This window comes from Homarus americanus, unplaced genomic scaffold (genome assembly GCF_018991925.1).
Source record: "Homarus americanus isolate GMGI-L3 unplaced genomic scaffold, GMGI_Hamer_2.0 scaffold41366, whole genome shotgun sequence".
Classification (NCBI taxonomy): domain Eukaryota; kingdom Metazoa; phylum Arthropoda; class Malacostraca; order Decapoda; family Nephropidae; genus Homarus; species Homarus americanus.
This window is the reverse complement of record NW_024723541.1, coordinates 7,804,244-7,830,686: the sequence shown is the minus strand read 5'-3', so window position 1 is coordinate 7,830,686 and position 26,443 is coordinate 7,804,244. Positions and strand designations below refer to the sequence as shown.

Genomic DNA, 26,443 nt, shown 5'->3' with positions numbered 1-26,443 from the left:
GTGTGTAAAAAAAACGTGAAGCCAGCTGTGTGTGTGGGAGGAGGCGGGCTATGGTAAGGTGGTATAGGTCAGTTTGAGAGTCATCACAAGGGCGTCACACACACATGTTTGGCGTCACATATCACACACAATTTGAGAAAGCCCACACCAGTTCATCACACAAGTAGGTCACTCATCCCCACCAATAACCATCACCTGAGCTCATCACAACGGACTCCCAGAACGAGCTTCGAACCCACGATCTACCTATACCCAGACAGACACAAGCCGGTCAGTCCTTACTTGAGATATAACCCGTATTTATGCCAATTACCTCACCTAACACTTTGACAAGATTATTCCACGCCTGGGCAGACTCCTACACCTCCATTACCTGTGCACACACATATAAGGTAAGAGTTCCCTTCCTACATAATTATTTATATATATATATATATATATATATATATATATATATATATATATATATATATATATATATATATATATATATATTTTATTTTTTTTTTGTTTTTTTTTTGTTTTTGTTTTTCTGGGTAAATACAGGAATTTTTTTCTTTATAATATTTAACTAAATGTTTCTTCTGTTAATTATATTACTTCACAACTTTTTTTTCTGATTTTTGGACACGATTTTGCTTTCATAACATGGGCGGGTAACATTACAGTTGGGGAAGTGAAGTCAGTCGAGTGCAGTGCCGTCCATGTTGCCCCCTTACTGTGTGTGTGTGTGTGTGTAACGACAGCCCTACACCGTTTTTCTTTGCATGCGTTAATGGCCATTTTTCACCCCCAAATTGCGGCCTTGTGTACGACCTCTGATGTGTACCTCTACTGTAAGCTACTCTGCCTGGCTACGTCATCTGGCAAACCTAAACATAGATTCATCTTTTAAGTTTTACCTGTATGTGTTGATTATATTCTTAACTCTGACAGAACAACACACAGAATGGCAGTAAAGGCTCAAGGCAATGTCAACGCCATATTGCCCCTCCCCAATCACTGTATAGTATACCGTAACTTAAGCAACCAGTCCTAAAATGGCCAGTTTAAGGGGGTTACTTTTAGGCAGAGTGAGCCCTTGAAAACCCCGAAGGTGATTACAGTAGAGGCGTCACAATAGCTCATGACGAGACGACAACACAGTATATAATGAGGTTCACCAGGGATTCTTATTATGGCACGATACTGTGTGTGTATGCCACTCAGTAAGTCAATCAGTTAAGTGTGTCTAATCAAGTCAATCCAGTGTGTCCAGTCAGTCTCAAAATCCGCCAAGCTTATGCCCAGTCAGTCTATCAGTCAAGAATATGCAGTCGGTCTCTGACACACAGTACCGCACCAGCCATAACCCCCAAAAGGCATACTGTAGTGGTACTCACGGTGGTGTCGTCGAAGTAGAACTTGGCCTTCGGGGAGGTGATGGGGGGCGAGGTGGCCTCCGGGGGAATCTCCAACACCTCCCCCTCCCGGATGGTCTCCAAATTCGCCATCCCCATCTTGGAGTCAATCCTTGAAAGATCCAACTCCTTGAGCGAATTCTCCTCGAGTTCCTGCTCCACCTTCTCCGGCTGTTCCTTCTCCTTGTCCTCCTTGGAGTCGAGGTCATCACAGAGCTTATTAGAACCTTGAGTGGGACTTGAAACACCTAGCACCTCCTCTTCCTTGTTCTTATCCTCCAGAGACAGGTCATTACTGGCACCTTTACTCGTTCCTGCCAGCCTCTCGTTCGTTTCTTCCTTCATTTCCTTATCCATCTTTTTCTCCTTATTATCCTCCTCCTCTTTATTGTCGTTTGGTATTTGTTTGTCGAGCTTCATGATGGTGGTAGTTGTGGTGCTTGATGGTGGTTGGTGGTGGTGGTTGACAACTAAGGGACGTGTTCAACCATCGTCTGGCTTGTGGTGGTCAGCTGGAGCCTCCAGTCACGGAGTCCTGTGAGAGATGGAGAGTCATAAACACACTATACTTTTAACTAATTATAAATAGCTTAATTTTAAAGCTACCAATTCCCTTTATAACTACGGCAATTCAGTTATATAATCTTGAATCCCTTTACAATTATGACAATTTTATTATAAACTATCAGATCCCTTTATAGTTACAACACAAATTATAAACTCTTGAATCCCTTTACATTTATGACTACACTATCTATAAACACCCTAAAAGCCTCTACAGCTACACTCTTAAATCCCTTTACGGCTGTGGTAATCATGATACTATTTCACAATGTTTATGGGCTACCTTTTGCAAACATGAAAACACAAGATTCCTGTAACTCTTATCTATTTCCTATTTCCTCTTCCCGGATTTACCAACGTTCACTCTCAAGGAAAATATCAATAGTGTGTTGGTGTGAGACCGTATGCCTTTTACTGGTTCACTCTAATTAAACCACAAAAACAACCTCCAAAATGGCATCAATATTACTATGATCCTTCATCTTTATGAGGTAAGTTCACATAGTTTCAGTTAGGGGACAAAAAGTACGTATAAGGGATCTAAACCCCTTCACACTATTTCGCCGATGTTCACACGAGACTATACTATACTGTATTATACAGTTTCCCACCACGAGGTTGTATAACTCCCTAAAACCCAGTAAAAAAACAAATGGGATCGAAACTGTGCCGAGACTCTGCCAGAATTAGAAAGTTCTGTTATCTGTCGTTGGGGGGAGAACATTATCGTAGAGGGACACAAAAAAAACACACCTCTCTCGTCTCCGGCAGGATGCGACGCCACACTCTCTGGGTTGGGCGTGAGGGCGCGAGCACTGGACCACACAGATGGTACAGTGGTGACACCCTCTCTTGACACCCCTGAGCTGCGGGTTCGAATGTTGCTGTGGACGGTGATATCTGTTGTAGATTTCATGCCCGTTTTTTGGTCTTCGTAAATGTAAGAATACTTAGAAATACTGCCATGATGACGTCACACATTGTTTAGTCATTTCCCCCGCCAATAAATTTCGACGTAGTGATAAGGCTAACCCAGATTAACTGTACGTCAGGTCATGAGAGTTATTGTCCGTTATTAATTATTGGCAAGATAGGTTAAGTTAGGTTTGTTATGATATGTTGTTATATTAGGTTAGGTTAGGATCAGGTCCACCAACGTCCCCTATACACACAGGTTTGAACTACGATTTTATATTCCCTCTGTGAATTTGTGAAACCTTTTGGGTTTTACTATAATGTGATGAAGAAGCGGTTAAACGGATCATCTCAAGACTTAGGCCAGTTATTTATTATTTCAGTTACCGGTTTACTAGCCGGTCGGGAGTTGTCTGTCCAGTGTTAGTGCAGGCTAAGACTCGAACCCTTAACAAAACAGTGAGAGAATCGCGTTACCCATGGACACGGAAGAGGGGGTGCTGAGGGTGCATCCACACCCCCCACCAACTTTTTTGGTATAAGGTGCTATACATTGCACCATAAAGTATCTAAGGTAGTGAAATAATGTTCAGCACCCATGGTAAAATATAGTTCCGTTACTGCCGTTATGTTATATAATGTTAAAGTAGGTCAGCGTTAGAATGGTTAAACTTTCAGGTCATACCACTAGTACTAGCTCACACTGACGTCAATAACAAGGATCCTCACCAATGGTAATTCACACCCGGGAGGATAATATAAGTGGAGTAACAATGGTATTCCGACAAACAGGTTTACCCACAGGCCAGACACAACAGAGAGGTCGAGTATGTGTGTCTCTCAAGGCCTGCAACTTTTGCTCCTATTTCACAAACCTTCGACATATTATGACTCCCCTCGTAAATGAAGATGCGTCAATGTGCAATCGTTTGACATTACACGAGACATTTTGTTTTGTTGACTATGTTAAGGTATAAACTAAGAGCCTGTAGTCTTGTGTTTACGAACGTTTGTGTATTCTTATTTTTACTTGAGGCTTTCATTATAAACCTCTGTGAATCTATACCCCTGAGAACACCTCAACTAAGGCCTGGCCCCTTCATCCTCACCCCTTCCCTTCACCTCGCCCCCATCCTCTTCCCTCACCCCATCCTCTTCCATCACCCTCCTCTTCCATCACCCCGTCCTCTTCCATCACCCCCAGTCCTCTTCCATCACCCCCAGTCTCTTCCCTCACCCCAATCCTCTTCCTCCCCATCTCCCTCACCCCCATCTTCCCCTCCCCCCCATCCTCTTCCCCTCACCCCATCCTCTTCCCTCACCCCCCAGTCCTCTTCCTCACCCCAGTCCTCTTCCCTCCCCCCCATCCTCTTCCCTCCCACCCCCATCCCCCTCACCCCCATCTCTTCCCCACCCCGTCTCTTCCTCACCCCAGTCCTCCCCTCACCCCCAGTCCTCTTCCTCCCCCCCACTCCTCCCTCACCCCCATCCTCTTCCCCTCACCCCATCCTCTTCCCTCCACCCCCATCCTCTTCCCCTCCACCCCCACCTCCCCACCCCCATCCTCTTCCCTCACCCCCAGTCCTCTTCCCTCCCCCAGTCCTCTTCCCTCACCCCAGTCTCTTCCCTCCCCCCATCCTCTTCCCCTCACCCCCAGTCCTCTTCCCTCACCCCAGTCTCTTCCCTCACCCCAGTCCTCTTCCCTCCCCCCCAGTTCTCTTCCCTCACCCCCAGTCCTCTTCCCTCACCCCCAGTCCTCTTCCCTCACCCCCAGTCCTCTTCCCTCACCCCCAGTCCTCTTCCCTCACCCCCAGTCCTCTTCCCTCACCCCAGTCCTCTTCCCTCACCCCCAGTCCTCTTCCCCTCACCCCCAGTCCTCTTCCCTCACCCCCCATTCTCTTCCCTCACCCCCAGTCTCTTCCCTCACCCCAGTCTCTTCCTCACCCCATTCTCTTCCCCCCCCCAGTCTCTTCCATCACCCCAGTCCTCCTCCCCCTCTTCCTCACCCCCAGTCTCTTCCCTCACCCCCAGTCCTCTTCCTCACCCCAGTCCTCTTCCCTCCCCCCCAGTCTCTTCCCTCACCCCCCAGTCCTCTTCCCCTCACCCCAGTCCTCTTCCCTCCCCCAGTCTCTTCCTCACCCCCAGTCCTCTTCCTCACCCCAATCTCTTCCCTCCCCCAGTCCTCTTCCCTCACCCCCAGTCTCTTCCCTCACCCCCAGTCCTCTTCCTCCCCCCCATTTCTCTTCCCTCACCCCCAGTCCTCTTCCTCACCCCCAGTCCCTCTTCCCTCACCCCAGTCCTCTCCTTCACCCCAGTCCTCTTCCTCACCCCAGTCCTCTTCCCTCACCCCAGTCCTCGTCCTCTTCCCTCACCCCAGTCCTCTTCCCTCACCCCAGTCCTCTTCCTCACCCCTCAGTCCTCTTCCCTCACCTCAGTCCTCTTCATCCCCAGTCCTCTTCCCTACCCCCCAGTCCTCTTCCTTCACCCCCAGTCCTCTTCCCTCACCCCCAGTCCTCTTCCTCACCCCCAGTCTCTTCCTCACCCCCAGTCCTCTTCCCTTCACCCCAGTCCTCGTCCTCTTCCCTCACCCCCCATCCTCTTCCCTCACCCCCAGTCCTCTTCCTCACCCCCAGTCCTCTTCCCCTCACCCCCAGTCCTCTTCCCTCACCCCAGTCCTCTTCCCTCAACCCCCAGTCCGTCCTCTTCCCTCACCCCCAGTCCTCTTCCTCACCCCAGTCCTCTTCCTCACCCCCAGTCTCTTCCCTCACCCCTCAGTCCTCTTCCCTCACCCCAGTCCTCTTCCCTTCACCCCCAGTCCTCGTCCTCTTCCCTCACCCCCATCCTCTTCCCTCACCCCCAGTCCTCTTCCCTCACCCCCAGCCTCTTCCCTCACCCCAGTCCTCTTCCTTCACCCCCAACCCTCTTCCCTCACCCCCCAGTCCTCTTCCCTCACCCCCAGTCCTCTTCCATCACCCCATCTCTTCCTCACCCCAGTCCCTTTCCCTCCCCCAGTCCTCTTCCTTCACCCCAGTCTCTTCCATCCACCCCATCTTCCCTCACCCCCAGTCCTTTTCCCTCACCCCCCAGTCCTCTTCCCTCACCCCCCAGTCCTCTTCCTTCACCCCAGTCCTCTTTCCTCACCCCCCAGTCCTCTTCCATCTTCCCCCAGTCCTCTTCCATCCCCATCCTCTTCCCTCACCCCCAGTCCTCTTCCCTCACCCTCAGTCCTCTTCCTCACCCCCAGTCCTCTTCCCTCACCCCAGTCCTCTTCCTTCACCCCCAGTCTCTTCCCTCTTCCCCCTCCTCTTCCCTCACCCCAGTCCTCTTCCTCACCCCCAGTCCTCTTCCATCACCCCAATCCTCTTCCATCACTCCCATCTCTTCCCTCACCCATCTCTTCCTCACCCCCATCTCTTCCCTCACCCCCAGTCCTCTTCCCTCACCCCAGTCCTCTTCCATCACCCCATCTCTTCCCCTCACCCCAGTCCTCTTCCTCACCCCAGTCCTCTTCCCTCACCTCTTCCCCTCACCCCCAGTCCTCTTCCTCACCCCCAGTCTCTTCCATCACCCCATCTCTTCCCCCAGTCCTCTTCCTCACCCCATCTCTCCTTCACCCCCCAGTCCTCTTCCTCACCCCATCTCTTCCCTCACCCCCAGTCTCTTCCTCACCCCAGTCCTCTTCCTCACCCCCAGTCCTCTTCCATCACCCCAGTCCTCTTCATCACCCCCATCTCTTCCTCACCCCAGTCTCTTCCTCACCCCAGTCCTCTTCCCTCACCCCAGTCCTCTTCCTCCACCCCAGTCCTCTTCCATCACCCCCATCTCTTCCTCACCCCCAGTCCTCTTCCCTCACCCCAGTCCTCTTCCTCACCCCCCATCTCTTCCTCACCCCAGTCCTCTTCCCTCACCCCCCAGTCCTCTTCCTCCCCCCCATCCTCTTCCTCAACCCCATCCTCTTCCCTCACCCCCCCAGTCCTCTTCCTCTTCCCTCACCCCCAGTCCTCTTCCCTCAACCCCAGTCCTCTTCCTCACCCCAGTCCTCTTCCCTCACCCCCAGTCCTCTTCCCTCACCCCCCATCCTCTTCCCTCACCCCAATCCTCTTCCCTCACCCCAGTCTCGTCTCTTCCCTCATCCCCCAGTCCTCTTCCCTCACCCCAGTCCTCTTCCCTCACCCCCCAGTCCTCTTCCCTCACCCCAATCCTCTTCCCTCGCCCCCCCAGTCCTCTCCTCTTCCTCATCCCCCAGTCCTCTTCCCTCCCCATCTCTTCCCTCACCCCCAGTCCTCTTCCCCTCCCCACCCCCAGTCCCTCTTCCCTCACCCCCATCCTCTTCCCTCACCCCCAGTCCTCTTCCCTCACCCCAAGTCCTCTTCCTCTTCCCCCACCCCCATCTCTTCCCTCACCCCAGTCCTCTTCCCTCACCCCAGTCCTCTTCCTACCCCAGTCCTCTTCCCTCACCCCCCAGTCCTCTTCCCTCACCCCCCAGTTCTCTTCCCTCACCCTCCTGTCCTCTTCCATCCCCAGTCTTCTTCCCTTCCCCCCAGTCCTCTTCCATCACCCTCAGTCCTCTTCCTTCACCCTCCTGTCTCTCCCCTCATCCCCAGTCCTCTTCCTCACCCCCAGTCCTCTACCCTCACCCCCAGTCCTCTTCCTCACCCCAGTCCTCTACCCTCACCCCCAGTCCTCTTCCCTCACCCCAGTCCTCTACCCTCACCCCCCAGTCCTCTTCCCTCACCCCAATCCTCTCCCTCACCCCCCAGTCCTCTTCCTCACCCCCCCAGTCCTCTACCTCCCCCAGTCCTCTTCCTCACCCCCCAGTCCTCTACCCTCACCCCAGTCCTCTTCCCTCACCCCAATCCTCTTCCTCACCCCCCCAGTCCTCTTCCCTCCCCCCAGTCCTCTTCCTCACCCCAGTCCCTACCCTCACCCCCAGTCCTCTTCCCTCACCCCAATCCTCTTCCCTCCCCCCCAGTCCTCATTCTCTTCCCTCATCCCCCAGTCCTCTTCCCTCACCCCATTTCTCTTCCATCCCCCCCAGTCCTCTTCCCTCACCCCCAGTCCTCTTCCCTCACCCCCAGTCCTCTTCCCTCAGTCGTCAGTTTGGCCTCGAGTTCCTTCAGAGGTTCCCACCAGAAGTCAGCCAACAATCACTGCTGAGAACACACACACACACACACACAGTAGGGAAGGTTGTCTTGGCAAAAATCCCATCCACCCTAAGGACTAACCTGACCGCTCATTATCAACTTACAACACACATCCAACATACATCTAACATCCAACACATACAACATACATCTTCCTCCAATAAGAACCTCTCCTCACCTTCACGTTAACACAACACCTATACTAGATCTCACACCTACGTTAAGTGACTTATCTAATCAGTCAAAGTCACCTCTCTCTCTCTCTCTCTCTCTCTCTCTCTCTCTCTCTCTCTCTCTTTGTATCTACAGACAAATTATAAGTCTTATTTACACATACTGTACATACATACATACATACCACTACAACTACTACTACTATTTTGCTGTCACTCAAAATCGAGAATGACGATCATCCATCTATGATAAAATGATGAGTTATTAAGGATGTCACCTTCGTTGGTGAGCTCTGCATCCAGTGTTTGGGCATATGCACTGATGAAGAAGGCATGACGTGAATGATTCAGCGGGACTCTGAGCGTCATGAGGCGATCGTTGATCCCAATAGGCATTTCAGTTAGCCTTGTGTAGGATATATTGGCGGATGGCAAAGCCAATTCCATAAATGTGGTTTCTCTCTGCAGCAGGCTTACCCTTCCAGAAGATGGTATAGCCAAACCCCCGTTACGTGAGTCTACCCTTGTCTGGGAGCCGGGACTCACTAATGGCTGCTATGTCGATGTTATACCTAGGCAGCTCTTTTGCCACAAGGGCAGTTCTTCTTTCAAGATGCTCATTTGTGCCAGTATCCAGAAGGGTCCTGACATTCCATGCAGCGACCATAATAGGTTGTAGAGTTTGTTTCTGTTTGGATCTGTGACTATGATTGTGTTTTTGACCAAATAGGAATGACCTTACTGGGTGTGGTTGCCCAGTCAGGTTAGTTCTTTAGGCAGGCTATGTTTAGGGCACCTTTTCTAGCCCCCTCCCCATGTGGGGTGAGTAGAGTGGCTCCTCGAAAGGGCTGCTCAGTCACACAGACTGGACTGGATTGCACTGCTGCCTAATCCCCGTGCATAAACGACCATCTTATCTGTGCCGCCCATGTGCAGAGTTGTAACTAGAGGCTCCCGGCAGTCATCACTGCCTGTCCCCGTCGCCATAGGACTTTTGAGGGTATAGGGGTTTTGATGATGAAAAGTATGATGGCTGTGCGAGAGTTGATTTATGTGGTGAGGCAGGAGCACAGCCTGCAACCACACATCTTGACTCTCCCTTTTCATGATCCAGTGGAGCAAGTGTTGCAAAGACTGGGAGGGAGAGTTTTGTCTTAGTAGCTTGTCCAGTGTAGTTGTTGGGTTCCCATGGTGGTCACCTCTTCCACCCATACTGCCATTGTGGTCTTGTTGGAGCTCTGTAAACATGTCTGCCTGATGCGGAGCTCCACTACAGATTTTTCATTCAAGGTTTACTCCCGTAGCCTTATACCAACCAAGGTTAATCTGCAAAGCAGCGGGGCAGTGGTCGGTAGGCGCCAGGACGTGTCCACATGCCAGTGGGCCTATGCACTGTCCCTCTGGGGCCCACTGCTGCTCTGAGATCCCCTGCTGGTCTAGCCTGAGCCCACAAGGCACCCAGTTACGGTGTGTTGTCACGAGGAGGCACAGCAGGAGACTTGATGGTGAAGAGGCTGTGTACTGGCAGGGGAGGACTTATACAAGTTGCTTCCCTGTTCGCCTCGAGGGCTAGCCAGCGGCAGTAGATGAAAGCGAGAGGAAGCAAGCAGTGCTTGTACCTTAACACTAACATAATGCTACCACACTAGATGCAGTACACCACCCTGTGCACACACATGCACACACAGAACACACACACACACACACACACACACACACACAGGGTCATGTAAGCTTTGAAGCACTGCCATGACCCTTTAAATGTAACAGTCTTAGTTTGTGAGACAGACACCAAGAGAACATTTCAAAATATGTTACGTCAGAGTCTGCCTTCCCTTCATACCCTAAGGCCAGCTTTCTCCCCCCTTCATTGCCCTCCCACCTCTTTCCCCTTCCACCACTGTCTCCCCTACCCCACACTCCTCAAGGGTCGTTTTATGATCGATATCGCTTCACTGCATCAGTACCGGGAGGGTAGAGGAGGGGGTCATGAGAAAGGGAAGGGAGATCAGGGGATCATGAGATAAGAAGGAAAGGGCTTATGGGAAAGGAAGGCAGTTGTGGTGTGACCTCATAGGGGGACAGACGTGCCCATAGGTGTTCTTGACTTTCCGATCGTCCTCAAAAAGGTCCCCTCGGCCGGCAAGTTTATACCAGCATGGGGGGTCGACATAAACACTTCAGAAGAAACTCTCTCGTGGACGCAGACATCTCTGATACGGATGCCATCGCCAACTCGCCTGGTCATACTGAATCCAACACCCTTCAAGAGTCAGACTCCAGTGATTATGACAGTGACGATAATATTTCTATGGGAAACACTAGCCGGAGTGGAACCACCAATGTCACGGACCCTATCACCCTGCCCTCTGCCAACCAGCCAAGTTAGCTGAATCTGCACTTCCCCAAGGACTCACTGAAAACCGTTGAGGAACGGTTTAATTGGATGATGAAGTACTGCAGACAACACGGTCCCAACATTCAATTCCGACAAGGTAAGAACGGAATTTTATCAAGTGTCAGACTCTTTAGGTCTATGAAACACTTAGTACTGTGGGGTTTGGTGGGGTTGTCCGTGAGCCCCCCCCCCCCACCCCCCAGTAGACGTTGATGAATGTTGCCACATCCCAGTGAAACAATTCCTCCTATACGCTGACATCGAAGATGCGCGTGACTATAATTCTAGTATACTCACTATAGGTCGACATTACCGGGGGAACACCCCACAAGCTGCTGTCATTATCAAGTGGAAGGGAAGGGAATGCCCAACCACTGTGGAGGCACCCAATCCTCCCTCCACTTTATGCAGAATCCTATCACCTCGGGCCTGCATTTTGTGTTATCTGTTCTCATTGGGGTCACACCTTCACTGCCTGCTGCCGACGTAATCGTCCCAGATGTCGCTTCTGTTCACTTGTACACTCGAACCCATGTCTTCTATCTTGTCATGTGTGTATGTACATATGTTATGTTTCTTATCATTGGGTTTTGTTTTGTATGGGGTTATATTATATTAGTAATTTTCATTGTTTCCTTCACTTACTAGAATATTCTTTTGTTCTCTTCCAGATGCCATACTACCCTTGGTCAATTATATGAACAATAAAGCCTAGAAAAAGGTCGACTCTAGTCTTCTGTCCCTTTATGTAACTTGCTGACAAAACCCATGACCTTTCAGGCTTTTACGCTCTTAATGCACGAGTCATAAAGGCAAGCATGAACTACGCATGCTTCCCCGATGGCCACTGTAAACGCTTCTGCGCTTCACCTTACACAAGATGTAAGGGTGTGCCCAATAAACTAGTCCCCTCGGGGGCAATCTAAAAAAAAAAAAAAAAAGAGGAGGGAGGGTGGGGGAGGAGATAAAAGAAATGGGTCATGATAACTTAACCTAACCTCATCCTCCAAATAATGTTAGGGTGGTTAATCTTTAGGTGAAATAAGCTGGGTAAGTTTTGTGAGTCAATTAAAAGACATTCTCACATCACCTGTTACAAAGTCTAATTATACCGAGACCCGAGCCGATGTAAGTACAATGAAACCTCCATATAACGCACTTCTCTCTCCATATAATCCATTAGATTGGGGGTCACATCTAACAGACCCTCGATATAACGTACTTTCATCTCTATATAGTTCGTTAGATAGAGGTTTTACATCTAACTGATCCTCGATATAACGGACTTTCTTCTCCATTTGGTCCGTTCAAGAGAGGTTTCACTGTATGCTCATTTAGCAACTGTTTAAAAATAAATAACACTCATTTCTAAAAGATTCTGTCAATTATATTTCATAACAGTTCCTACGTGAAATGTATCTAGTTAAGTCTTTTAGATTAAGTGAACAAGTTAAGTGTATTATTAAATGTTCGGGATGAGAGAGATTATTGAATTATTTTTTTTTTTTTTTTTAACGAGGGATTAGCCCACGGGCACAGGTCATGACCCATCAGGGCCTGGGCAAAATAATAATAATAATAATAATAATAATAATAATAATAATAATAATAATAATAAAAAATAAAAAAAAAATAAAAAATAAAAATAATAATAATAATAATAATAAAATAATAATAACAATAACAATAACAATAACAATAACAATAATAATAATAATAATAATAATAAAATAATAATAACAATAACAATAACAATAATAATAACAATAACAATAACAACAACTAATAATAATAATATTAATAATAATAATAATAATAATAACAATAATAAAAAAATAATAAAAAAATAAAAATAAAAATAAAAATAATAATAAAATTAATAATAATAATAATAATAATAATAATAATAATAATAATAATAATAATAATCGTAATATTTAATAATAATTAGTAAAATTAGAAAAAAATTATAACCCAAAAATAAAATTACTAATAATAATAACCAAAAATAAATACACAAACGAAAAAATAAATCAAGAGTGAGAAACGATTTACAGCCTGTTGTCTTGTCAATACTAAGAAAACAATTAAAACCCTGGAATTGTGTGTAAATGAGGCAGAAAGTCAGATCAGCAACCTGGGACTTGGTCACAATTTATGTGATGCCATATGGCAGCAGGGTCTACCATTAGACAACACATTATGCTGCCAATATCTTCCCAGGCGGCAGTACCTCCCTGTTTGGTAGCTGCCTACTACCTACTTACGCCCATATTATTAAACAACACCTTCCCTCTCGGATGATGAGTCTTCTTGAAGGGATTGTTCTTTCAAGCAGCATTTTAAATGCTCGAATCTCTTCCCCTTCGTGTGGACCAAGTAGAGTAGGTCTGGTAATACCTGTACTGTCCACTTCACTGATGCACTATGGGTCGTCTTACTCGGGTGTGTTTGTTTACCTTCGCTGGCGCTAAAATTAAGAGTACTGTACTGCGCTCTTATCATGGACATTTTTTCCTCCCAATCATCAAGGGCAAGTCCTATATCGCACAGAGAACGTGATTTATTAGTCCATTTGATTGGGGAGGAAAAGATTTTACAAAATAAAAATACTTGTGGAAACCTTGTTAGTTACAAGCACAGAGGAAATATAAAATTTCTAACGTTTCCAATGTCATTTTCAAATATAACTTATGTACAGTAATGCATAACATAATAGGAAATGGCTTTTAAGTGCTGATATGCCCTTATTATATTGTCATAGGTTATAAATTTGTTTTCGGAGAAAACAAATTTAGAAACGCTGCAATTTCAATGTTTTATAGTGAGATGGTCGTATTTATGGCAAATGTTTTAAAAAGTTTTATTTATAAGTTAAAGTTAAGTTAACCTAACCTAGCATAACTTATCACATGCCGTGGGCGAACTTATTGTTACTGAGACGAGGGAAGCTGCTATGAAGTCTTAGCCAAAATACTGTATCATATGTTTTTTTTTTTTACGGGGATTAGCCCACCCTGGCACAAATCACTGACCCACATCAGGGCCTGGGGGGCGAAAAATAAATAATAATAATAATAATAATAATAATAATAATAATAATAATAATAATAATAATAATAATAATAATAATAATAATAATAATAATAATAATAATAATAATAATAATACAAAAATGAAAAAAAGATCAAAAGTGAGAAACAATATATGTACGAGGTCTGTCGGTAAGTATCCAGCCATTTACTATTAAAACAAATATTGTTTACCTAGGACAATGGCATCTTAGTCCCCTTCAAGGTACTCCCCTTGGTACCTCACACACTTCTCCCAGCGTCCCTTCCACTTTTCAAAACAGTCTGCAAATTCTTCTTTCGGGATCTTCATCAGTTGCCTCGTCGCATTCCCCTTAATCTCGTCCACAGTCTGAAATCTCCTCCCTTTCATCGGCGATTTTAGCTTTGAGAAAAGCCAGAAGTCGCAGGGAGCCAAATCTGGGCTGTAGGGGGTCTGAGAGACCTGGGTGATGCGATGTTTTGCCAAAAAACCCTGCACAAGACGTGAAGAATGGGCAAGCGCGTTGTCATGATGAAGCTGCCAGTCACCACTTGCCCACAGCTGCGGTCGTTTCTTCTTACCGCATTCCTCAGCCGGCGAAAAACTTCGATGTAGTACTCCTTCGTTATTGTTTGGCCTGGACGAGATAAAAGAAAATGCGACGAGGCAGCTGATGGAGATCCCGAAAGAAGAATTTGCAGACTGTTTTGAAAAGTGGAAGGGACGCTGGGAGAAGTGTGTGAGGTACCAAGGGGAGTACCTTGAAGGAGACTAAGGTGCCATTGTCCTAGGTAAGCAATATTTTTTGAATAGTAAATGGCTGGATACTTTCCGGACAGACCTCGTACGTTGTGTTGTCAATAGTAAGAGAAACAATTGAGACCCTGCAATTGTTTGTAAATGAGGCAGAAAGTCAGATCAGCAACCTGGGACTTGGTCACAATTTTCACAATGCCATATGGCAGCAGGGACTACCATTAGACAACACATTATGCTTCCAATATCTTCCCAGGCGATAGTACCTCCCTGTTTGGTATCTGCCTAATACCTACTACCTTTAAGTCACATTATCATTAAATAATCAAACTCCATCTCCCAGTGAACTTCTTTTAATATGCACCTAATTCAGCCAAATGGAAGTTTACCCAAACGAAATACTGAAATTGTTGATGAAAAATTAGAGCCTACAGTATTTCACATATTATATCACTAGTTTGAACGTTTGGCTGGTAGAGTGGTAGATGCATCTCCGGTTCGTGGTAAACATCCTCTTCACTGTTGCCACCATCAACACAAATACCGCCCTGAGAACATATTCTTATGAGACTCCTACGTTAAGTCTCCTCCGATTTTACCTAATAAGAAACCGCATCAAGTAGTGGTGAAGATTTTGTGTAGAATAATGGTTAAATCTATAAGACTTTTGATGATTTGTACCCATTAATATCTCTATCATTACCCCCTGACCCTCCTACCTTCAATTTTAATCATTAATATCTCAACCATTATCCCCTGGCCCCCTACCCTCATTTTTACCCATTAATATCTCTGCCATTATCCCCTCATGGCCAAAGTAACTCATTTTTCTTATTCTCAAAAGTTCAAATAGTTTTTTCATTGTTTTAGCCAATTATAGTTCTTCATCTTTAGTTTTCCTGAAGCACAACGGTTGAAGGACTGAAGGTGTCCATAATGTGACCGAAAAAAAGGTCACAGAAAAAAGATAAAAATTTTGGCTGTTAGGTGACTTTTTCCCTGACCTTCTTTCCTGTGACTTTTTTCCCTAGCTTTTTTGTTAACTTTTCCCTAGATTCGTCCATACTGCTGGGCTACACATTAGTACAGACCAAACATAACACTTCAATAGACTTCTTCTCTAACTAAAAATAAATAAATAAATAAATAAATAAATATGACCAAACAAGTCACTAGAATTACCAAATGTTGGTTTTACTTGACCTTTTCTTATCTCAATTTCTCTTTCTCAATTATCGTTATTTCCAAACTACACAAAATATTCTGCATATTTACATTCCCAATTGTACACCAAACTTTTTAATGCCCTTCTTTAACAGTTATTGTTTTCGTCTGTACTGAATCAACTCACATTCTTCAGATTTTGTCCACTAATATGTAAACTAGTTTTTGTAAGGTCTCTTCAACTCTCAGTAATAAGAGCCTATCATCCGCATGCTAATTATTAATATTATTTTATTAATACGGTAACTTGTCTTCCTCTTTCGCTATTTATAAATTATTAAACAAAAGATGCGTTCCCCACTTCAAGACATGTTTTACGGCTGGCAGGCGGCAGCAGTGTGTGTGTGACCCGCGGCAACACGACCCTACATTATCTGTGTAGTCTATTCAACCCGGACACAACTTGATAAAGAGTGAGCCGAGAACAATAATGACCCCGAGGGTGGTGCTGACAGGCAACCCTCGGTGATAAATACACCGGAGATGGCTTGTTTTTCATTAGTCTCCAGTAAGGTTGGCTGCCTTAAGCTATTCCTTCAATTTACTCAAGTTTGTAGTTTATCTATCAATTTACCAAAGTTTTTGAGTTTGTTTCAATCAATTTCCCACAGTTTTCAAGCTAAATAAAGTAAATTAAAATGTTAAATATTTTTTTACTTAAAAAGGAGTACTGTTGCGTGTGACCCGTCGACCACTGTCAATCAATAATCCAAGATAAATAAGGATCCCCTCACGCCTGCTGGACCACCACTCCACGACCCCCTGACGGAGACACGATGATCCTCCCCATACTAGCCAGATATTTTGTAAATAATATTGATTATGTGTTAAAGGAATATCCTTCCTTCCTTAGGCTTTAGTATATACTTGTCACACTTGCCAGATGCTTCTGGTGTCATTGTACAGGGGTACCTAGTGACAGCACTAGGATCTCGCTTCCTCTATTAAGGAATAAACAATTGAAATTGAATTGAAATTGATAAATAAGGGCGGAAACTACTACACCTTGCCTGCTCCAGTGCTTGATGAGAGGCAGGCCAAGCACTGGGCAGACTCAATACTACCACGAGGTCCAGTTTGTTTTATTTAATGCGTTGTAGATGTTACAAATTGCTATGCTTCAACAACTATAGTCTTTAATTGACTTAGTATTGTAGCTAATTAAATACTGTACACTACTAATTATAATAAATATATATGTATATATATATATATATATATATATATATATATATATATATATATATATATATATATATATATATATCGATAAAATCACACAGGGAAAAGGGAAACATTTATGACCTGACCTGTTTAATGAGGTCACCCTGTATATTTAAGCCTCTCTGTCCATGTAATTCAGTTGCCTCTGAAGATGTCTTGAATAAAGACGAAAGCTAAGGTGCTCCATTGTTTCCCTTTTTCCTGTTTAATTTTATCAAGATTTATCTTATCTACGTTTTCATTGTGGATCTACATGATATATATATATATATATATATATATATATATATATATATATATATATATATATATATATATATACAGGTTATGTCTGGTTCACACTGGAAATTAATCGACACGCCGCCTTGCGGCTGACTCACGGGCGCTCAAGAAGTATGGCGTCAGCTTTATCGACCGCCATGAGGACATACGCCGTGTCTGTGTTGTCGCTCTTCGCTATGGGTTCACTACCTACAAGAGGGACTATTTCTCTGAAGGACGGTTAATCTGGCTGATAAAAGATTGCAGTAATTTGTTTTACTCCGCAAATTAATTGTGACCGAACTATGGCTCGCAAAATGTAGAATGTTAAGAGAGGGAGCATTTACATAAGTGTAAACTATAAATACTCTGACAACATTCACATTATCCATGACTGTGTTGCTTATTATTAAAGAAAACGTATCACCTGAAGAGTAGACACCCTCAGCTTATTTCACCTGATGATTAAACACTCAACGCTAACCTAACCTAGGTAGCCTTAGGGTGTTTAATCATCAGGTGAAATTAGTTTGGGTGCCTAAGTCTTCAGGCTATCCAAGAAGACTCGTCCAACTTGTGAAAATCGATATGAACTTTGTTATCAATACGGACTATACAGTAACATAAGAAAATACCAGGTGTTACACTGTAGTATGTCCAGGCCAGACCAACACTGGCACATGTCCATGCCCCAGGCAACAGCGGCTAGCAAAAACTACACGAGCGCCCGACCCAACAATAAGCGGAATATACTGACGAGGAGATTTAATAATGTATGACTGAAAATTCCCACTGACTGTTCTGGTTGGTATTGGTACTATAATGTTACTGCTTCTCCACTAGTACTGTACTACTGTTACCAAGTTCCATGGTGTTAGTATTTGTATTGTGTATAACATTGTGTATACCATTGTAATTAAGTTCCTTTATGGAATTACCTAAATAATTAACACATCCCTGGTACCAATGTCATTAAGTTCACCTATGGTACTAATAATATCACCATTTCCTCCCTAGTACCAAAGTTAAAAAGTTGCTCTGTGGTACTACTAGTGTGATCACTAATTCCTCCCTAGTACCATTAAGTTCACTATGGTAACGGTAGTACTATCACTAGTTACTCACTAGTAGCGGTACAGTAGATTCCTCCCTAGCATCAGTGGCCTCCCTGGTACAGTTGTCTTCATTAATAACGGGTACAGTGGCTGACGTGTTGCGTGAGATATGGCACCACCGCCCACCATACATCAGACAGAAGTCAGTTACTTCTACTTGGTAATCTATATTAAACTATAACCATGTAGTAATTGCACTCATTCACAGATAGAGGAGGACTGCTTATTTAGCATCCTTGGTCTGGTTACTATAGCGAGAGTAGTTCTGCCCATTCTGCTAGTTTTAATGCGATGAAAACAAACAGTGGTGTCACATCTCACAACACACACCATAAACTGTGTCAGTTATAAATGGACGCAACTGTACGTTAAGTCCACACCTCTCAAATGCAAGACATCAATAACACTGACAAATACGGAATTCTTCGTCCATAACAACAAAATGCTGCTCCACTACAGTCGCTCCCAAGTGGAATGACACTATTAGGGTGCGGCCACACTAGCGTACATTTTGTCCGAAACACGTGATCGACAAGAAACGAAGCACAGGGTTCAGACTGTGTTAGTGCGGCCGTAACTAACACAGTCGGAAGGAACCCTATGCACAGTTTCTTCTTGGCCATCACATGTTTCGGGCAAAATGTACGCTCGTGTGGCCGCACCCTTACTTTCACTCAGGTTTACTTATCTACTTATTGGTGCATATTTATTGTTTCTTATTTCTGCTTTACATAACTATACGATATTCCACAAATGTACTTGCCCACTACCTCTTAATTACTGAGAATTGTACAGTACCTTGGTGTACTTTTCTACTAATTTGTACAAACAGTAATGATTGCTGTACAGTATCTTATTTTACTTAAGCCCCACAATGTATTGATTACGGTCACCTGTCGTACAGTTTGTTGGATAAAGGTCTCGCTACATCGTCACGCCCACACTCGTCCTTTCTCTACAACCTCGTGTTTACTAACTGCTGGATATCTCTGTGCGTGTCACTACAACCCCTGGCAGCAAGCATATCAGCGGCCACCACAACCCCTCACCGCTAGCCACCACCGTGACCACAACACCAGCGTCAACACCTAGCCGCAGTAACGCTTCACACCAGATAACATAAACAGGTAATTATCAGTTACAAACACGGTAACACCTGGATAGATCACGCTAATGGCGGGTCAAAGTGGCATGTCACAGCTCGCTCTGGAGGTAAACGGCAACCAAAACACTTGGAGTGATATTTATTGTTTAAATTCCAGAATTTCATGAATATTTTGCCATTCTCGGAGTGAAAATTTCAGGCGAAGTTGTGACTTCAAGGAAAGTTTTAGAAATTAATACAATTATACGTATCGGTTGTTCCCGCCACACCAGTCACCGTAGACTCAACAATGGCACTCAACGTCAGTCTAAACTCACGGAATCTATATTAAACCCATTAACACTGGCCACAATCACATCTGGAACCCATTAACACGGGCTCGTTATGGCTAAGACCCATTAAAACTGATACCCATTAGGAATTAGAGCGATAAACATCGGGGTATTATTAATATCCAGGTTAGGACAAAATTAGAACTGGCACCAATTGGACCAGCCGTTTATTCTTCACCCTGGCACTGGTCTTGGTGGCACTCTGAGAAGCTTCTGACCTTGACCTTGACCTTGGTTGTGATATGATTTGTCATATTTTTGCCAACATTTAATCAACCCAACGCTCGTGCCTTCCCTGAACGCAGCCACCGAGTTCAAATTTATATACGTACTCCCTGAGGCCATTTGTACCTTAGATATTCAAGAATTCACATGTGTCGTACTCAAGAGGAACACTGGACATTCAAACATACATTCTATTAGACTCGTTCCCACATCTACATTTTTTGGAGGGTGGGGTGATTTAATCGTATGACTTTGAACGTTCATTTTTCCTTCGTTGTAGTATTAACATATTTTTTGGTGTTGTAATAATCTAATTTTCCGCCAAACTTCTAAACCTTAAACGCTCACTACCCCAGCACAGAAGCCGCTTATGTGTCAGTAGCAAGTGAAGTGGGGAGGCCTATACAGTGACGTCAGTAAAATAGCGCCAGGTGATTAGCCAGGGTAATCGTTTGGGGTGATTTCCCTGATGCTCGTGTTTGGAAGCACTGTTTAAAGTCAGTCTGGTTTAGAGTGTTAAAGGATGAGACTGTCGTGGTGGTTTGGGCTTGACTAGTGGTGAAAATACCATGTGTGTGTGTTCTTTTGGTATGTTCTTAATTCTTATAATTCAATAGTGCATTGTCTAGACTCGACTCTAGAGGATTGCATACTCTCTTAAAAAAAAATGTTTGCATTACTGATTGTCTTTTTGATAAACCTCTTCAATAAACGAGGAAATGTCCCAAGACCAGACCCCAAACTATGTCTTGTAACTGTTACTGTATGTTGGGCAAGGTTATTAGGCTCCGTTTATTGTGTGTCGTCTCTGCCTCCTCCTATCCAGCTGACCTACCCAGACGCGCGGCCCTATAACTCGCTCTTCACACCACGTTGTCAGGCGCTGTCTTGTAGCCAGACACAATATGCTTGCCTTGTTGACGAGGGTGTCAGGATCAAGCTGCTGTGGATCCCCTCTCACATACGCTTTAGTGAACATAACATTTGATGCTTTAGCCAAACTCGCGTTTAACAAAGACGAATATAATTTAGTTATATAAAAAAGAACCCTTTAAACTGTTATCAGGAAAGAATTTGCTAATAAATTTGAGCCAAGCAGACAGGTGCAAACAAGCACTAGTCGATCTATTGTCTATCATGATATTTATCAAGTAAAAATGTATATGGAGCAAGTAAAAAGATCACAAGAGTACTAATGTTAGGATATAAGGACCACTGATAGGTAGTAGGCAGCTACCAAACAGGGAGGTACTGCCGCCTGGGAAGATATTGGAAGCATAATGTGTTGTCTAATGGTAGTCCCTGCTGCCATATGGCATCACGAAAATTGTGACCAAGCCCCAGGTTGCTGATCTGACTTTCTGCCTTATTTACACACTATTGCAGGGTCTCAATTGTTTCTCTTACTATTGACAACACAACATACATACTGTACAGTATGTTGTTTCTCACTTTTGATTTTCTATTTTCATTTTTGTATTTCTTTATGGTTTATTATTATTATTATTATTATTATTATTATTATTATTATTATTATTACTATTATTATTTTATTTTCAAATTTGTTTTTATTTTATTATAAATTTCATTTTCTGTGAATAAGTATTATTATTATTATTATTTTTATTAGTATTATTACATTTTCGCCCCCCAGGCCCCGTTGTGGGTCAGTGACCTGTGCCTGGGTGGGCTAATCCCCATAAAAAAAATGAAATGCAATGGCATAGCACTTACGTCTGGTGGAAAGATAGCTGATATACTAAAACTGTATCCATATTTCGTACTTACAGTAATACTAAACTCCGATGTACAGCACTGAACAAGCAATGTACTGGAAATTCAACACCACAATATCCCGACCACTGAGGACTTCCTGTAATCTCTACTTTGCAATCATGTTTCGTGCTAATGCCCACAAGACCTACAGTAATATGAGGTGCAGTCAATAAGGTACCCGTTATCTGCATCAAAATTCAATTCAAATTTGACCTCTCCTCCTGTTGAGTCTGCCAGCGTATTACAAACTACTGTATCTTATATAAACCATTGTGGTTTCGCTTTATCCCTTGTCACTATCTTATGTTTCCAGTCACCACTATTGGCGCGAATCCTCGCTCTGAGGGAGGTCTGGCTTCACACCTCAAGGCCACTTAAACCCCCACGCTCCAGCCCCGCGTCTGGGCTTACACTCCGCATAATAATTAACAATAAAACCAGTATATTAAACCCTTGTCACACCGTTCATCGTCAATGAGGGTAATAAATAATTAATAATATTGGAATGCGTCCACCTATACTTACCTTGTAGGCCTACTTATATTTCTTAAGTCCCAACAACTGCACAGTATAAATGGGTAATACAGTAGTTCACTTTCATTGCATCATCGTGTTCCTCACTTGATCACCTAACTTGACAGAAGACAAGTTGTTCCATTTACTACGTTCTGTCTTTACCTGCTCACCACTGTTTCCAAATCTCCAAACATCTGTTCAAGAGTTGCTTCCACTACTGTTAAAGAGATGTAAAACAACAAACCTACCCCCGAGCTATACTAAGTAACCACCTTATAGTTAGGTTAGGTTAGGTTCTATATGTTAATTTAGGGGCGGTTAGGTTATATTAAGTTAGGAGTGGTTAGGTTACGTTAGATTCGGTTAGGTGTGTTTAGGTTATGTTAGATTAGGTTAAGTGTTGTTAGGTTATATGTTAGATTAGGTTACGTGTGGCTATGTTAGGCTAAGTTATGTCATATTAGGTTAATTACGTTAACAAGAGATAACTATGACCTGACTTGACATTCCTTAAATACCCTGAATCTAGTTAAGGTTTGGTAGCTTCGAGTTTGCTGAGGAAAAGATATAGCCACGCGCAACAACAAATAAATTGTTAACATTACAGTGCAGTATAAAAAAAATGTATCCTACGATTAGTTAGTTTTACCCCATAAATGATTCACATCCAACAAATACATCGCTGGCGTCCTTGAAACTCTTTATTAAAACGAACAGACGATCAGTAAGTGATGGTTGTACAGTACAGTAACATCGTGTGCAGTTCATTGATCCCCCAGCTCCAGTATCGATTCTGTGAAGCATAGTTCGCGTAACTCACCCCCGCACTTCTTACCATCCCCCCTCCCCCTCCCACGTTTCCGTCAGCTCCCGTGTGTGTGTAAGTAATGAAAGCCGGTGCAAGAAACTCACTAACACACACAACATTTATCACTTACAGTACACACTTATCACCAGGCGCCGAGTACCGAGTTTCTCACCAGTACCGAGAAACTCCAGAACCAACTCGTGATAAGGATGGTAGCTGGTGACAATCATTCCTTAAATAATTATTATCAAACCGAACGTCCGCGGGTCTACCTGCCTTTAGTTGCTACCACTCTCAAGCCTCCCCTCAGTCTTTCTAACTGCCTATAGAAAGCGATTGCTGTATTTTTATGTGACATGACTGGTATTTGCAGGTCTTTACATTAAACTGACTAAAATCGTATCTAAAATGTATAAATATCATTCAAATAAGCCACCGAACTCAACATGTGTGTCACTCGTTTCCAAGTATTACATCTGGAGGGTGGTGAGGAGTGGCCTACCGTACCTTGCTCACACAACACATGTCAACAGCCAGCGAAAAACATACTCCACGTGTATCACTACCACGTAAGAAAACATTGATCGATCCACCAGTAAACATCTGCAGCAGGTATCGAGTAATGTTGCAGTCTGACTCACCCACACTTGCCTGCGACACAACATGTAAGTTATTAACACATTGGTATAACAGGTGACAGAGTTAAACAGTTGGGTAACATAAGTAACTGGTGGAGGAACAAAGCCCGTGTGTCAGCGCTCCACTTAACAGAGAACCACACTGGGGCCTCTCCATCAAGCTGTTCTTCCTATACCTGAGTCGACAGCACCAGTGCCTCCCTCCACCTCGCACTGACCCTCTCTCGTCTAGTAAACGCTACCTTTCCCTCCCTCTCATCCCACTTTGTTAACTACCTTCACACCAGCACTCTGCACTCAGGGTAGTCACTGACAGATGTCATGACGGGCGAGAAGACGGGCCGGCAACAAGCACGGAGCGTCACGACAGAAACCCTAGACAACGCGACGGCTGCCGAGACTGTCCCCAGCGCCGCCACCATCCCCCAGACACACCGTCGGCAACCACGCGCGCATACTCCCGTTTTCTCTCACTAGAAAATGGTGATGCCTTGTGAACATGATAAGTCACAGGAAATTCATGAGACCATTATACCACAAACCATACAATAACCACTGTGTACGTACCTGGAACTTTCCGTCATTTAGTACAATATCCCCTCAAAGATTACAGTGGTTATGCATAAACGAAAAGGGATACAAAATCTATCGATTTAATTATTGATCTGCATCACATTAGCAGGATGTCTACTTTGTTAGCATGATAGCTCTAAATACTCGTCTCAAACAGGAAGCAGTAGAAATGTAGAGACCAACAGGCGTGTCCAGAATACTGCCTCTGGATTGACACGAAACCTTCCACTGCTAAACATCCACTTGAAAATTACATGCTGCTTGCCCTCCTGTCCCACACCACTACCCACCTCCTGTCCCACCACCACTACCCCACCTCCTGTCCCACCACCACTACCCTCCTCCTGTCCCACCACCTACCCACCTCCTGTCCCCACACCTACCCCACCTCCTGTCCCACCACCACTACCCTCCCCCTTCCACCACTACCCACCTCCTGTCCCCCCACCACTACCACTCTCCTGTCACCACCACTACCCATCCTCCTGTCACCACCACTGCCCTCCTCTGTCCCGCACCCCTCCTCCCTGTCCCACCACCACTACCCTCCTCCTGTCCCTCACCACCACCACACTCCTCCACTCCCATCACCACCACCACCACCACCACTACCTCCTCTCGTCCCACAACTACCAATGCCCTCCTCCTGTCACCACACACCACTACCATCCTCTGTCCACTTCACCACCACTACTACCTCCTCCTGTCCCTACCACCCCACCACCACCACCACTACTACCTCCTCCCTCCTGCCACTGCTACCTCCTCCTGTTTCCCACCACCACCTACTACCTCCTGTCACCACCACCACCATCCTCCTGTCCCACCACCACCCTACTACCATCCTCTGTCCCACCACCACTACTACCCCTCCTCTGCCACAACCACCACAGACCCTCTTCCTTTCTCTCACCACCACCACCACTACCATCCTCCTATCAAACCACCACCACCACTACCCTCCTGTCCTCCACACACACTACCCTCTTATCCTGTCCCACCACCACTCCCCTCCTCCTATTGCTACCACCACTACCCCCTCCATGTGTGCCCATACATATGGCCACACACTTGAACACTACGTCCTCGACTGTGTGAAGATAGAACCACAAGAGACAGGTCCAAGCACACTGTGTGTGAAATGCTACAACACTTCATCTCTACTGGCAAGATGCCGACATATTAGATTGTATCCACCTTTTTGCATAGTAACTATCAATTCTCATGTACAGAACCAAATACGCAATGTTCGAATACCTCCGTAAATGTGAATAACAAGTGTGAAGGCCAGACATACTGCCTCACACACTGTACTCACACATTTGTGAATAAGTGCACTTTCTTGTAGAACTAAACAAATAGATAAGTAAATACTGTGTAACATTCAGTGCATAATATCCTGACAACGAGGGTTAGTATTATGACCCGTTGTAAACCCTCTCTCTGTAATCCTTTTGGGCTACCGCTCACCAATTGGTATAGAATTACTATCAAAGTAGCCACTATAATATCCCTCCACCACCACTACCTCCTCCTGTCCCACCACCATCACCACCACCCTCCTCCTGTCCCCACCACTCACCACCACAACCCTCCACCTGTCCCACCACCACCACCACCACCCTCCTCCTGTCCCACCACCACCACCACTACCCCTCCTCCTGTCCCACCACCACCACCTCCACCATCTCCACCTGTCCCACCACCACCACCACCCTCCTGTCCCACCACCACCACCACTACCCTCCTGTCCCACCACACCACCACCACCACCCTCCTCCCTGTCCCACCACCACCACCACTACCCTCCTCCTGTCCCACCACCCCACCACCACCACCCACTCACCCTCCACCTGTCCCACCACCACCACCACTCACCCTCCTGTCCCACCACCACCACCACAACCCTCCTCCTGTCCCACCACCACCACCACCACCCTCCTCCCTGTCCCACCACCACCACCACCACCTCCACCTGTCCCACCCACTACCACCACAACCCCTCCTCCCTGTCCCACCACCACCACCACCTTTCACCACCTCCTCCACCTGTCCCACCACCACCACTACTCCTCCACCTGTCCCACTCACTCACCTCCTCCTGTCCCACCACACCACCACCACTACCTCCACCTGTCCCACCACTCACCACCACAACCTCCTACCTCTGTCCCACCCACCACCACCACCACCCTCCACCTGTCCCACCACCACCACCACCACCCTCCTCCCTGTCCCA

At 45.3% G+C, this 26,443-nt stretch overlaps 1 protein-coding gene across 1 annotated transcript in view; it reads right to left on the bottom strand.

Annotated features, from left to right (window-relative positions):
- Positions 1–1,359: 1,359 nt before the first annotated feature.
- LOC121863623 (probable low-specificity L-threonine aldolase 2) overlaps positions 1,360–26,443 on the bottom strand; it is an 83,788-nt gene continuing 58,704 nt past the window's right edge. The window contains exon 9 of the mRNA XM_042362372.1: positions 1,360–1,935. Coding sequence (XP_042218306.1) covers positions 1,871–1,935 — 65 coding nt within the window. The 3' untranslated portion in view covers positions 1,360–1,870. The remainder of the gene's footprint in view (positions 1,936–26,443) is intronic.